General features: G+C 41.1%; 1 protein-coding gene across 18 annotated transcripts in view; it reads right to left on the bottom strand.

The window, feature by feature from the left end:
• Positions 1–14189, bottom strand: part of TNNT3 (troponin T3, fast skeletal type) — a 33962-nt gene that overhangs the window by 15302 nt on the left and 4471 nt on the right. For 6 of the 18 annotated variants that reach the window (XM_065755176.1, XM_065755175.1, XM_065755184.1 and 3 more), the window contains exons 3-6: positions 13600–13613; positions 12873–12890; positions 10636–10653; positions 2753–2767 (exon numbers count right to left, since the gene is read on the bottom strand). In XM_065755176.1, coding sequence (XP_065611248.1) covers positions 2753–2767; positions 10636–10653; positions 12873–12890; positions 13600–13613 — 65 coding nt within the window. Of the gene's footprint in view, positions 1–514; positions 527–2752; positions 2768–10635; positions 10654–12872; positions 12891–13599; positions 13614–14189 lie in introns of all 18 variants that reach the window. The other 12 variants (XM_065755180.1, XM_065755183.1, XM_065755189.1 and 9 more) reach the window with 3 other exon arrangements.

The following is a 14189-nucleotide window of genomic DNA, read 5'->3' as shown; positions in this document are numbered from 1 at the left end:
ACTTCAGAGGAAGAAAGTGTTGATTAAAGTCTGTGTGGGTCTACAATTCATTCCTCTAATTTCAGCAAGGCAAGAATTGATTAGTGGTGCAGATCTGAGGGACAGATTTTGATTTCCAGCCATACATGCACTTCTGAATATTTTGCAAAGCAGGTATAAAAGCAATGCAAAATCTCTCTGTATTTATGTTCCTCATGCTTAGTGAGTGGGTCAAATTCTGCCCTGAGATCTGAAATGAAGCTTTCACTGTAGGATGAAATATTCATTTTCATATCACAGCACAGGATTTAACCCATTCCACAAGGATGTATTCTGTTGGTTTGCTCTTTCACAATAGCATACACGTCCCCCAGTTTTTAATAACATTTCTAAAGAAGAAAAACAATATATATACAAAATGCATGCAAGGTATCATTAATAGCTTAGTTATCATCTCCCGTCACCTTGTATTCAACTCCTATGCATGCTATCCCAGCAGGCAGGCACTGGGGAGTTTAGAAGTTAAATCACATACCTGGAGGGGGGGCTTCATTTAGTAGGAGGTGTCAGGGGAAAAGTATACAAAAGGAAGATAAAAGAATTAGAAGTTATTCAGGAAGGGACCACCTCAAACTTTGGTAAGATCAGGTTGAAAGGGGTATCTTTTGCATACTAGGTTATAGGGAGAGAGTTAAGTGTGGAAGAGAAGATGGTTTACGGTGGGGTATGAAGTACACAGGAAGGGGATGTCATAGAAGTGAAGGATAAAAGGAATTTGAATGCTGATGGATTACAGCCATTTAATTCATGCAATTATAGAGGTACTGGACAACATCAGTATCACTGATGACCATTAAATTTAAAACAATTTCACAAGTGCGTAGTGTGACCTGTTTCAGCTGTATGCATGCCCTTGTGGCAGAGTAAGTATGAGGGCATAAGAATGACTGCAAGGAAATCTTGCTTGGGGTGTGTCTTTCTTTTTGCATCTGAAGCCACCCCATCTGAAATCCACCACTGGCAGATTTGGGGCTTAGCTCCACAGGAAAGAAAATGTTCAGGTCTACACAGTGTTTGCCCTAGATCCCACTGCAGTTGCAAATCGTTTTATCTATTTCCTACAGGGATAATGAATTTCAGGGAATGGATTGATTCTTCATGACTCCTATTTTCTTCAACATCTTCAAATTCCTACATGCAGAACTGCTTCAGATTAACACATAGAGAATTAGATATTGCATTGCTGGTTAGATAGAAAGTGACAGTGAAAAAAGTAAAAGAAATAAGGCAAGAAACACAACAGTGACAGCTCTGAACTCATGCAGGACCAGGCCGTGACAGCTTAGATGTGTGAAACAAAGGTAGCATTAATGCCACAGAATCTAAATACTAATAGAGCAGTGCGAAGAGCTGCCAGACGTCTTCACTGTGCTCACATCACCTTTATAAACCTTTCAGTCACAGACAGACAGTTCCAAGGGAAAGGACAGCAAGGGCAGGCTGTAGGTAAGTCCTGACTGTTAGCAGCTTGGATTCTGTGCGAATGGTTAAGTGTGTTAGAGTTTAAGACCAACACATAAGATCAAGTAAGCTGCTCAGGTTGCTTAGGACTGCAGAGAAAGAGGATGCAGAGAATTCAGAGTAGCTGGAATGGTAGCAAGGTGGCCCAGCTTGGGCAAGCCACACTCAGGAAAGCAGGTGAAAATGAAGAAATATAGCTATAATTGGATGAGAAATGGGAAGATGTGAGAACAGGAGGGAGCTGGTAAGCAGCACACATACAAATGTTGAAGTGTTAAGTCATGTAAAATCAATCAGACATCCCCCCGCAGCTTCAGATACTGAAGGATGCTGAGCTGGTCTCCCTTTGAAGACTGTAAAGGGGAATAAGTGGGAAGGGCTGCCCTGAGACATGGCTGACCTCAGGAAGCTACCCAAAACAGCAATCATTTACACAGTATAGAGGATGCTACAAGTTCTGTTTCTGCTTTTCCACAGAATAAACCTTGTAACTTTCCTGTCTACAGCCCAAGGAAGTCTCTGAGTCTACTCAGTGGCCATCACTACAACTGACATTTTAGAATACCATTTACAGAAATGTTATTACATTTTTCATGCATCAGTTAGATCATCCTCATTAATATTCATCACAGGGTAGAGGGAAGTATTACTGATGGAAGGTGTAAGGAAGCTGAAGTTACAGTTTATCGTTAATGTTTGTGCTTTTATCCGGTTCCTTCCACCATTTTTGAATTCCTGAGTATAATATTAGAGTTACTGGTTCTGTCAAAAATCGGAGTTCCAAATAAGTACCCATATTGCAGAACTTATATAAATTTAACTAAGGTTTTGTTAAAAAATGTTTTCACACTCAAAGCTTGCATAGATATTAACATTTCTGAAGCAAAACTTTTCACTTTTTCACTTTTTGCCTAGTGATAATCTTTCATCTCAAATTCATCTTCTTGAGTTGCACTATATATATCCCACTTTATCTGACAAGCCAATGCTTCAGAACTATTTCATTTCAAAAGTCAGAACTCTTCTCTCAAGGAAAGAGGGAAAACATGAAAATATTGGCTCACAATGTTTTGTTTCAATATCTACCACGCAAGGCTTTTCTCTCCTTTTTTTTTTTAATTTTTTATTTTGTTATGCTTCCACTTTGTCCCATTTTAGAGTGCAATCCAATTGTGAAATCACCAATCGCAGTGGAATCTCCAGCTCTCAATAACCCTTCACATTGACGCAGAGGAATTCAGAAGTCACATACCTGATTCATGGACTTCTTTAAGAGGGAAGTAGCAGGTGAGGAAATACAAAGAAAGATAAGAGAATTAGAGAATGAAAGAGAGGATCATTGGAAAAAAAAAAAAAACAACAAAACAAACAGCTGACATGTTTTTTAGCCAGGGTAGAGAGGGTTAAAGAGATAAAAGTCAATATGATTAAAAGAGAAATACGAGGGGAAATGGATGTCACACAGAAAATTGTGGGGAGGCAGGAGTGGGTTGGGAGATGAGATGCAGATGAATGACACAGTTGTGTTAAAAATCAAGTACCATCAGTTGGCACACAGATTAACTTGTATTAAAGTCAGGTCAATCACCCATAAGTTTGAATAAGTGAGAAGGGCACAGACAACCCATCCTTATTCATGTGCATAGAAATCCCAGCCCCTGCAGAAATCAGAGGGCTTGGATGAGCTGGGACCTATTTGCCCAGCCACCCAGATTTCACTATTGCTATGGGACACACCGGTGCAGGACAGCGAACAGAGCATGTTCCTGCTTGCAGACTCATGGGATCAAATGTGGGCATCCAGAGAAGGGCTGGAAGCACCACTTAAAGGTCAGAAGAGTTGGGCTGGTGGGAAGATGCTCTGGCAGGCATGATGTATTACCATCCTGCTGACCACACATGGCCTTTCCAGATCTGGCATTTAATGTACGATATAAAATCAAGCACAACTGCAATCCTGCTATCCCCATATTTGGGAATTAAGTATTAACCCATGAAAATACCAATAGTGGTAGGAAAAAAAAACGTTTTGTTTGTTTGTTTTCCCCTTAATGGGCATTATTCTATAAATACGTTTTAGCCAAAATGATTATACTTGCTCCGACCCTTAGAGAACCAGGTGTGATGGTGTGTGACCTTTGGCTCATGACTTCAGGTGAAAAATCTTTGTGTCAGTATGCTTCTGTAAAATTCAGATTTGTTCCTATGCAGTAAGTGGGGCAGGTGACAGGAGGGAGCATGAGGCTGAGGGATGTGGAAACGCCACAGGACACGGCTGTCCCTTGTCCAGTCCTGCTAGAGGAACTGCTCTTGGGATCACAATCCCTTTTCCAACTGGTGTCTGCACACACAGCATGGTTAGGGAAATCAGACCATGGGGGTAATAAAAGCAGTGCCAAACCCAACCCAGCACAGCATATAATTGTTGGAGAGAGCAATTGCAACAGCAAAAACTGACACATCCCATTAACAAGCATGCATTACAGGACCTTTTCTGCTCAAGCATTGGTGTGGACAGCTTGCTCTTAGCTCAGTATGTATATACATATATGTGTATATATATGTGTATATATAAACAACAACTATGCTCTTCATATCTTGTTCAATCCCCTTGCCTTCCAGACAGAAGGGCTGTCAACTAGATCAGAACAGCAATTACTACTTATTATAGACTGTCCGACACCAGTGAAGCAGCTCCCAGCAATCATGCAGAGGATATTTTCACATCCTCTCCTCTCTTCAGCCACCTCCAGAATTCCTGCACATATTACAGCTCCAGACATAAACAGGAATTTACAAATGATGGCACATACCTTCTGCATGAGCATGAGCTTTAGTGGGTGGAAGAGTCACAGAGCAGAATGCAAAGAAAGACAAGAGAGTTAGGAACAACACCCATACAACAACCTCACATGCATACAAAACGGAGGGGAAATCTGAGAATATATAATAAGGAAATAGAATAATGTGGATTAAAACAAAATACAGAAAACAAGGGCACAGCTAGAGACAGTAAGAAGGTAAAACTGATTTAAGTGTCAAATCAGATATCATTCAATTTAAAGGCTTATTGCTTAATTTCTGGAAAAAGCACACAGTCACACACTACCAAAGCTCACCCAAGCTTACAGTGGAAATACAACCTGAAGTCAGTGTCTTTTGGTGGCACAAGGTTGCACTTCCTACCATGAAATGATGGCTTTGAAACATCCATCAATCAAAGTGAAGAAAGCCATCCATAATCATTTACCAAGCTAAATCATATTAAAAAAAAAAAGCCTGCGGTTTTATTACACAGCAGGCTTTGAAGCTAATATCAACTGTTAGCCTCCCAACGAGGCACATGCAGTCTCAGAGCAGAGGGTTTCCAAGCTTTCTAAGAGCTTTAGGTTCTCCAGCAGCATGACACTTTGTTTTCATGCAACTATTACTGCATAGTATCACTGGGACATTAAGTGACAAGATACAGAGTGAAGGGAGTGCAGAGCCCAACACAACGGGAAGTTTAAATCTCCACTCTTACAGTTGTTTCAGCTCCTGTCTCATTAACACCTCACACTCTCTTGGCTGTACTAGTGCTTACTCAGAACAATGGGAATTTGGGAGTCATCTCACATACCTTCCTCATGATGAGCTTTAGTGCGTGGAAGAGTCACAGAGCAGAATGTGAAGAAAGACAAGAGTGTTAGGAACTGCAAGACAACCTTGCACTCATACAAAACAGAGGGGAGGGGATGTCTGAGAATGGATTGTGGGTAAATAACACAGATACAAAACTCACTACTGAAATTGAGGGTACAAACAATAAGAGATATTAGGAACATAAACATGATTTAAGTGGCCATGTGAGATACCTTTTGGCTTAAATGCACATTACAGCTTTTCTTTATTCATACTCATAAAGAATACAGATTTACACCACCAAAGCACAACCAGTATCAAAGTAGAAACACAACCTGAAGCCAGCATAAGTTTGGTGGCACAAAGCTGCGCTTACTGCCATGAAAAGGTGGCCTCAAAGCTCCACTGAATCAACACGAAGAAAGCCATCTTTAGTCATTCACAAAGGTAAACAAAGAAAACATCGTCTGTTGTATGATTACACAACAAACTTTAAAGCTAAGAAATGTGCACGTGGAAAGGCTGCCGTGGGAACACCAGCCATGAGCAGACCCACAGGCTGGCCAGGACTTGGACCAACCCAACTGGACATCAACAATGGTTTGCTTCCCAATGAGACACAGGCAGCCTCAGAACAAAGGATTTCCATTTTCCAGCAGCCTGACACTTTGTTTTCATGCAACTATAACTACATAGTATTACCAGGATATTAAACGTCAAGACACAGAGCGAAGGGAGTGCAGAACCCAGCACAGTTGTAAGTTTATTCTACACTCCCATGCCTATTTCAGCTCCTGTCTCCCTTTAACATCTTGCATCCTATTGCTCATTCCAGTGCTTACTCAGAACAATGGGAATTTGGGAGTCATCTCACATACCTTCCTCATGATGAGCTTTAGTGCATGGAAGAGTCACAGAGCAGAATGTGAAGAAAGACAAGAGCATTAGAAACTGCAAAACAACCTCACACTCATACAAAACAGAGGGGAGGGGATGTCTGAGAATGGATTGTGGGTAAATAACACAGATACAAAACTCACTACTAAAACTGAGGATATAAACAATAAGAGATATTAGGAACATAAACATGATTTAAGTGGCCATATGAGATGCCTTTTGGCTTAAATGCACATTGCTGCATTTCTGGATAAAGTATGCACAGACTTACACCACCAAAGCACAGCCACGCTTGCAGTGAAAACACAACCTGAAGCCAGCATGTTTTGGTGGCACAAAGCTGCAGTTGATACCATGAGATGGTGGCCTATAAACTCCATTACAGGAAGATGAAGAAAGCCATCTTTAATAATTCAGAGGCAAAAAAATAAAGAAAACATTGCATGTTGTTTTATTACACAACAGGCCATAAAGCTATGAAATGTGTATGTGGAAAGGCTGCCATAGGAATACCAGCCATGGGCACATCCACAGGTCCACCAGGACTTGGCCCAACCCAAGTGGAGTTCTAAAACTTTGTGCCTCCCAGTGAAGCAACCTCAGAGCAGAGGGTTTCCAAGTTTTCTAAGAGCTTTAGGTTCTCCAGCAGCATGACACTTTGTTTTCATGCAACTATTACTGCATAGTATCACTGGGACATTAAGTGACAAGATACAGAGTGAAGGGAGTGCAGAGCCCAACACAACGGGAAGTTTAAATCTCCACTCCTTTATCTATTTTCTTCTCCTCTATCACATTAACATCTCGCCTACTCTTGACCACATTAGAGCTTATTCAGAACAATGGGAATTTGGGAGTCATCTCACATACCTTCCTCATGATGAGCTTTAGTGCGTGGAAGAGTCACAGAGCAGAATGTGAAGAAAGACAAGAGCATTAGGAACTGCAAAACAACCTTGCATTCATACAAAACAGAAGGGAGGGGATGTCTGAGAATGGACTGTTGTTAAATGAAATAACACAGATATAAAACTCACTACTGAAATTGAGGGTACAGGTTATCTGAGATATGAATCGAAACCAGATTTAAGTGGCCATGTGAGATACCTTTTGGCTTAAATGCACATTACAGCTTTTCTTTATTCATACTCATAAAGCATACAGATTTACACCACCAAAGCACAACCAGTATCAAAGTAGAAACACAGCCTGAAGCCAGCATAAGTTTGGTGGCACAAAGCTGCGCTTACTGCCATGAAAAGGTGGCCTCAAAGCTCCACTGAATCAACACGAAGAAAGCCATCTTTAGTCATTCACAAAGGTAAACAAAGAAAACATCGTCTGTTGTATGATTACACAACAAACTTTAAAGCTAAGAAATGTGCACGTGGAAAGGCTGCCGTGGGAACACCAGCCATGAGCAGACCCACAGGCTGGCCAGGACTTGGACCAACCCAACTGGACATCAACAATGGTTTGCTTCCCAATGAGACACAGGCAGCCTCAGAACAAAGGATTTCCATTTTCCAGCAGCCTGACACTTTGTTTTCATGCAACTATAACTACATAGTATTACCAGGATATTAAACGTCAAGACACAGAGCGAAGGGAGTGCAGAACCCAGCACAGTTGTAAGTTTATTCTACACTCCCATGCCTATTTCAGCTCCTGTTTCCCTTTAACATCTTGCATCCTATTGCTCATTCCAGTGCTTACTCAGAACAATGGGAATTTGGGAGTCATCTCACATACCTTCCTCATGATGAGCTTTAGTGCATGGAAGAGTCACAGAGCAGAATGTGAAGAAAGACAAGAGCGTTAGGAACTGCAAAACAACCTCACACTCATACAAAACAGAGGGGAGGGGATGTCTGAGAATGGATTGTGGGTAAATAACACAGATACAAAACTCACTACTGAAATTGAGGGTACAGGTAATCTGAGATATGAATCAAAACCAGATTTAAGAGGCCATGTGAGATACCTTTTGGCTTAAATGCACATTACAGCTTTTCTTTATTCATACTCATAAAGCATACAGATTTACACCACCAAAGCACAACCAGTATCGAAGTAGAAACACAGCCTGAAGCCAGCATGTTTTGGTGGCACAAAGCTGCGCTTACTGCCATGAAAAGGTGGCCTCAAAGCTCCACTGAATCAACAGGAAGAATGCCATCTTTAGTTATTCACAAAGGTAAACAATAAAGAAAACGTCTGTTGTATGATTACACAACAAACTTTAAAGCTAAGAAATGTGCATGTGGAAAGGCTGCCGTGGGAACACCAGCCATGAGCAGACCCACAGGCTGGCCAGGACTTGGACCAACTCAACTGGACATCAACAATGGTTTGCTTCCCAATGAGACACAGGCAGCCTCAGAACAAAGGATTTCCATTTTCCAGCAGTCTGACACTTTGTTTTCATGCAACTATAACTACATAGTATTACCAGGATATTAAACGTCAAGACACAGAGCGAAGGGAGTGCAGAACCCAGCACAGTTGTAAGTTTATTCTACACTCCCATGCCTATTTCAGCTCCTGTCTCCCTTTAACATCTTGCATCCTATTGCTCATTCCAGTGCTTACTCAGAACAATGGGAATTTGGGAGTCATCTCACATACCTTCCTCATGATGAGCTTTAGTGCGTGGAGGAGTCACAGAGCAGAATGTAAAGAAAGACAAGAGCGTTAGGAACTGCAGAACAATCTCACACTCATACAAAACAGAGGGGAGGGGATGTCTGAGAATGGACTGTTGTTAAATTAAATAACACAGATACAAAACTCACTACTGAAACTGAGGATATAAACAATAAGAGATATTAGGAACATAAACATGATTTAAGTGGCCATATAAGATGTCCATTGTCATAAATGTTCATTAATGGATTTCGAGATAAAGCATGCACTTAATATCATGAGACAGTGGCCTAGAAAGTCCTTTGTATCAACACAAAGATAGCCATCATTAATCATTTACAAAGCTAAATAATATAGGAAACATTGTCTGCTGGTTTGTTATACAACAGGCCTTAAAGCTACGAAATGAGCATTTGGAAAAGCTGCCATAGGAACAACAACTATCTGTGCATGCACAGGTTCACCAGGACTTGGCCCAACCCAACTGGAAGTCCAAAAGTGTTTGCCTCTCAATGAGACAGCCTCAGAGCAGAGGTTTTCCAAGCTTTCTAACATTTTTAGGCTTCCCAGGAGTTTGACACTTTGTTTTCATGCAACTATTACTACATAGTATCACTGGGACATTAAGTGACAAGAAACAGAGTGAAAGGAGTGCAGAGTACAGCACAGTTGTAAGTTTAAATCTGCACTCCTATGTCAGCTTGAGCTCCCATCTCCCTTTAACATCTTGTATCCTCTTGACTTCATCAAAGCTTATTCTGAACAATGGGAATTTGGGAGTCATCTCACATACCTTCCTCATGATGAGCTTTAGTGCATGGAAGAGTCACAGAGCAGAATGTGAAGAAAGACAAGAGCATTAGGAACTGCAAAACAACCTCACACTCATACAAAACAGAGGGGAGGGGATGCCTGAGAAAGGACTGTGGGCAAACAAAATAATACAGGTAACTTACTACTGAAATTGAGAGTACAGGCAATCAGATAATGTGAATATAAAGCTGATTTACGTGGCCATATAAGATGTCGTTTGCCTTAAATGCACATTACTGCATTTCTGGATAAAACACACAGGCTCTGAAAAAACCCTGTCAGCTGCTAAGGGTTGGTCTGCTCCTGTTATAATTAGATTTATAGGTTTCTCATATGTGCCTGATGCACAAAGCTTTGCAAATGCAAAGAGAACTAACCCACCCTTTGGCTCCTCATACTCAGAGCACCAAGACCCAGACAAATCAAGTACAAAGGGTGGGCTTCTGTTCCTGTCCTTTTTCCTGGTGCTGTAGGAAAACACCCTGCAGAGAGCCAGCTGAATTATTTGTCAGTATTCTCACAGATATAACTAATAACACCACCGAATGCAGGTGTTATTACTTATATTATATATAATACTATATATTATAGTCTATAACTCATAATATATATTACATACTATATATAATATTACATATTATAGAATATGTACTGTGTAACACATGGCTACACACATACCTTGCCACAGATGGATTTTGGCTTTAAAATCCATCTGAACATTATCTGCCAAGCTACGCAGGCAAAACCAGTTGATTTGGGATATAGACCTTAAGAGCTACACCTCAGCTGCTCTATGGCTGGAGTTATTAACAACCAGGACTAAAAACCAGCCTCAGAGCTTGCTATGGTCTGGAGGAGGGGATGGTGCCAACATTTCCCATGTCATGCTATTCCCTCCCCAAAACCAGTGGAGGTGTTAATGGAGACGCAAGTGTATGGGATATCCGTGGTGGAACCCTAAAACTTTCTCAGATGCCTTCCTAAACCAGTTGATCATCATGTGGGAATGAAGAGATTTGGGGGAAGTGTTTTCAGGTGAGATGTTCCTTGTCCCAGCATCTTTCTCTTGTCTCTTGTGTTCTTCTACATCCTTGCAAAATGATGGGCACATCGACACTGAGCCCCCAAAGGGCAGAGTTGAGATGTCCTTTCACATACCTTCTTCGTGGACCTCTTCTGTGGGTGGCAACATCGTGCAGCAAAGTGAATGGAGAGGAAAATTAAAACAGATGTATTATTTAAACATTCTTGATGTTTTCCATGCTCCCACAACATTATGGATAAAAATACACAATGATGAAATTACAGAATGAGAAATAAATATAGTACAATGGGGTTATAAATGTTACTGAAATACGGGAGTATGACCACAAATGAAAACCACAATAAAGTCACCCACTTATTTATCTTTATTAGAGCTGGTTGAAATATCCTAAGGCTGAGTTTTGATAAAATCTTAACTGATTTTTTTAAAGCTTGTTTCTTGAACACTTACAAATTCATATTCAACATTCATCAAATTCTGTATCATTAAAAAAATTCATTTCTGAATTTCAAGAAATGGATGTAAATTTTGCAGAGTCCTCCATCACCTCTCTTTTAACTTAAGATTTTGGAGAGAGGATTTAACACCTTTGTGTCAGGAAAGTTACAGTTAAGTAAAAAAAAAAAAACAAAAACAACATAGACCAAACCAAATAAATATTTGCTTCCATATATAACTACACACTTGTATATGTGTGGATGTGTGTATATATATATGCATATACATTATATGTGCACCTATATATAGAAGACCCAGTTTCCTACCAGCTCAATAAGTGACATCAATTGCTGTCATTGCATTGATGTCTGTGGCTCAGGACTGCATCCTAACCACCAAGTGTAAATTGTTTGCTCTGTGCTTTCTTGCACACATTCTTCCTCTGCACCAAGAGAGAAAGAAAACCGAAGCCATGTCACATACCTGCTTCATGAGCTTCAGATGGCAAGTGTCATGGAACAAGAAGCCACAGCAAACAGGAAAATGGAAACAGAGAACTGTTAGAAACTGACATTCTAGTCAGGTAAGGCCTGGATAATAAGTGGTTAGAATGTGATGGGAAGAAGTTACACAGGGTGCTTTGGAAGATAGCACAAAGGTCAAGCAAAACAGGGGAACAGTGCAAAGATATACATTAGAGGAGGTGGTCATGCAGATAAAGAAAAGTAGTATAATAGTCACCTGCCTTTTAATTTCAATTATTACATTGCTGAAACTCAAAAGGAGACAGTAGGGGAAGGAAGGAGAGAGGCAAGAAGTACTCTTTTTAGGGAGGCTTGTCTGTGGGAAGGACACCCTTTGCTCACTCTTTGGGCATTTGACAAGATGAGAAGAAGGATGGAGTATGAGCAGCACTGACACATCCCCCCAGCTCTGCCCCTCTGAGCAGCAGTCACTGGAGACATCTCTACAATGCATTCGGCACCTGCACTTGCTGCTAGTTTCTCTCCTTGGTAGCAATGCTGAGGGAGACACAGCTATGCCTTAGAGCAAGAACTTCTCTGAGCAAGCTCCCCTCTGTTCCCATCACTGTTGATGGTAATTAGTGGCAACAACCTTGGGGGAACCAGCTGCTCTGTATAAAGGCCCCAAGATAGACATTTCTGCAGATGACAGTCTCAGCGGTGGGCAATATGGGCAATTGCACCTCCGAGAAAAGGCTTTCACTTGACCCTTTAGAAGATGCCTTGGTCACTAAAGTGAGATTTTGTGAGAAAGTAAAACTTCTATGGATGTGTCCCAGAGTTTTGCCCTTATTTCAGTTCCAGTTACCATGGGAAAAATGAAGGATGACAACTGACAGCTACACTTGCTTGAACACGTCAAAAGTGCCCATCAAAGGCAGCGATACACTTCCAGAATCTCCCTCTCCCTGCTGGCTGTAGGCTCGGAAACAAGTCTGGTGAAAAAGCTCAGGTGTATGAAGTGCTATTCATACTCCATCTTTCCAAAACATCCTCCATGTCACTATCAGCTTGTCAAATCACCTTTTGCCAACTAACAGTGCACTGAAAGACTTCCTCTTTGTCAGTCTATTCTCTGGCCTCACCTCCTTCAGACTTCCCAGTACCCTGCCTGGCCCTCTTCAGGAGCCAGACAACTCACTCTCCTTTTCAATGTCAAGAGTCAGCTACCAGCTTTATTACCATCCTCTATGGCTCCTACAGTATTATGTTTCATCATAATGTGTCTACACATCATGGTCCCAGTTTAGCCATGTTTCAACTGACAGATCAAGTGTTTCAGATCACCTTTAGTGGCAAGGTGTCAAAGAGAGGGGTCACATACAGACAAGGGAAAGGCAGAACCAAGAAACCAGGAAAGATCAGTTACATTCCAATTGTTTTGTTACCTTCTTCTTCGTATTCCTCTGCATTTAAATAGAGGAGGGAAAAAAAAAAAAAAGCAGACAATTATCAGCTTTAGCACCAAACACGTAGCCAATGACAGGTGACACATCAGAAGGATGTAACCCACGATAAAATCTTTTAAGTTCACATGGATATGGGCAAGATGCCCTCAGAGGGGTCACTTCAAAATCAGAAAGAAGAACAGCAAACAAAACTCCTTTGAGAAAAGGGCGCTATAACAAACTGGAGGAGGGTGATACTGTACTGAATTTTTCTTGGGCAATGGAAACTCAGGTGTACAAGCGTGTTAGAGGAAAGAGGTGGCAGGGAGGTCCAATGAGTTAAAAAAAAAAAAAGAAAACAAAGAAAAGACGTATGTTTCTATGTTGCTTGTGCACACCAGGTTTCTATGCTTTAAAACAAATTATGTCTACAAAAACTATCAAAATAAATTGCCAGCAGATGGCAGTGCCCCTACAAAAAAGAGCAGCATCTCCACACAGACAGGACATCAGCTTGGGGCTGAAACCCCAAGGCCAGTCCACAGCACAGACAGACAAACACTGACATGCAAAAAAGACTGTTACAACTACACATATTTAGAGATCGGGTAAAGCTAACCATACCAGCACTTTTCAGTATAAGACCAAAAATAGGCAAAAAGGAGAATATAGACACAGTCAGCAAATGTTACACACAGACAGAGGAAATTAGAGGTTTTGGACTTACCCTCTCCGTGCTCCCTGTAAGAGAGAAAAAAAGAAAGGTTTTTAAAACTAGATAAATTTTTCTTCCACCCCACGTTATTGCCAGGCTATGCTGAAGAAATCCAATGAACTTTTGTTTAAAATCTATGTTGTTTGGACAGGGCACAGCCAAAAGAGTCTGAGCAAGCGGTGTGTTGTATGGACACTGCCTTAAAACATGTAAATTTCATCTTTGGAAGTTTTTGTTTGTTTGTTATTTAAGAGTTGGCTGGACTTAATGGCCTTGTAGGAAGGGAAGCAGCTAACTGACCTCAGAAGGTCTGCACTTGAAGCCTCTGATCCTGTGATTGCCCTATGTCTTCCCTCTCTACATACTGAGGTATAAATAACTACTGATCTCATTGAGCTTGGACATATTACTCTGAATTTGTTAAATCAGGGCAGAAAGCAGCTTTTCCATCACTCTGTATTTCATTCAGACTCCATTATGAGTAGCACCATGGCCACCAAGGACAAGTGGAGCTGAGTCAGGGTGCCAGGAATTCTTCCCCTGCTGTATGAACTCCAATGGACCCTTTGACACCAGGACCTCCTTCCCTGCTGCTCAATGGC

Source organism: Cyrtonyx montezumae, unplaced genomic scaffold (assembly GCF_038088225.1).
Source record: "Cyrtonyx montezumae isolate F1298 unplaced genomic scaffold, pur_monq_1.0 scaffold_10, whole genome shotgun sequence".
In the NCBI taxonomy this organism is placed as follows: Eukaryota; Metazoa; Chordata; class Aves; order Galliformes; family Odontophoridae; genus Cyrtonyx; species Cyrtonyx montezumae.
The sequence above is the reverse complement of the archived record's forward strand: the minus strand, read 5'-3'. Positions and strand labels throughout refer to the sequence as shown.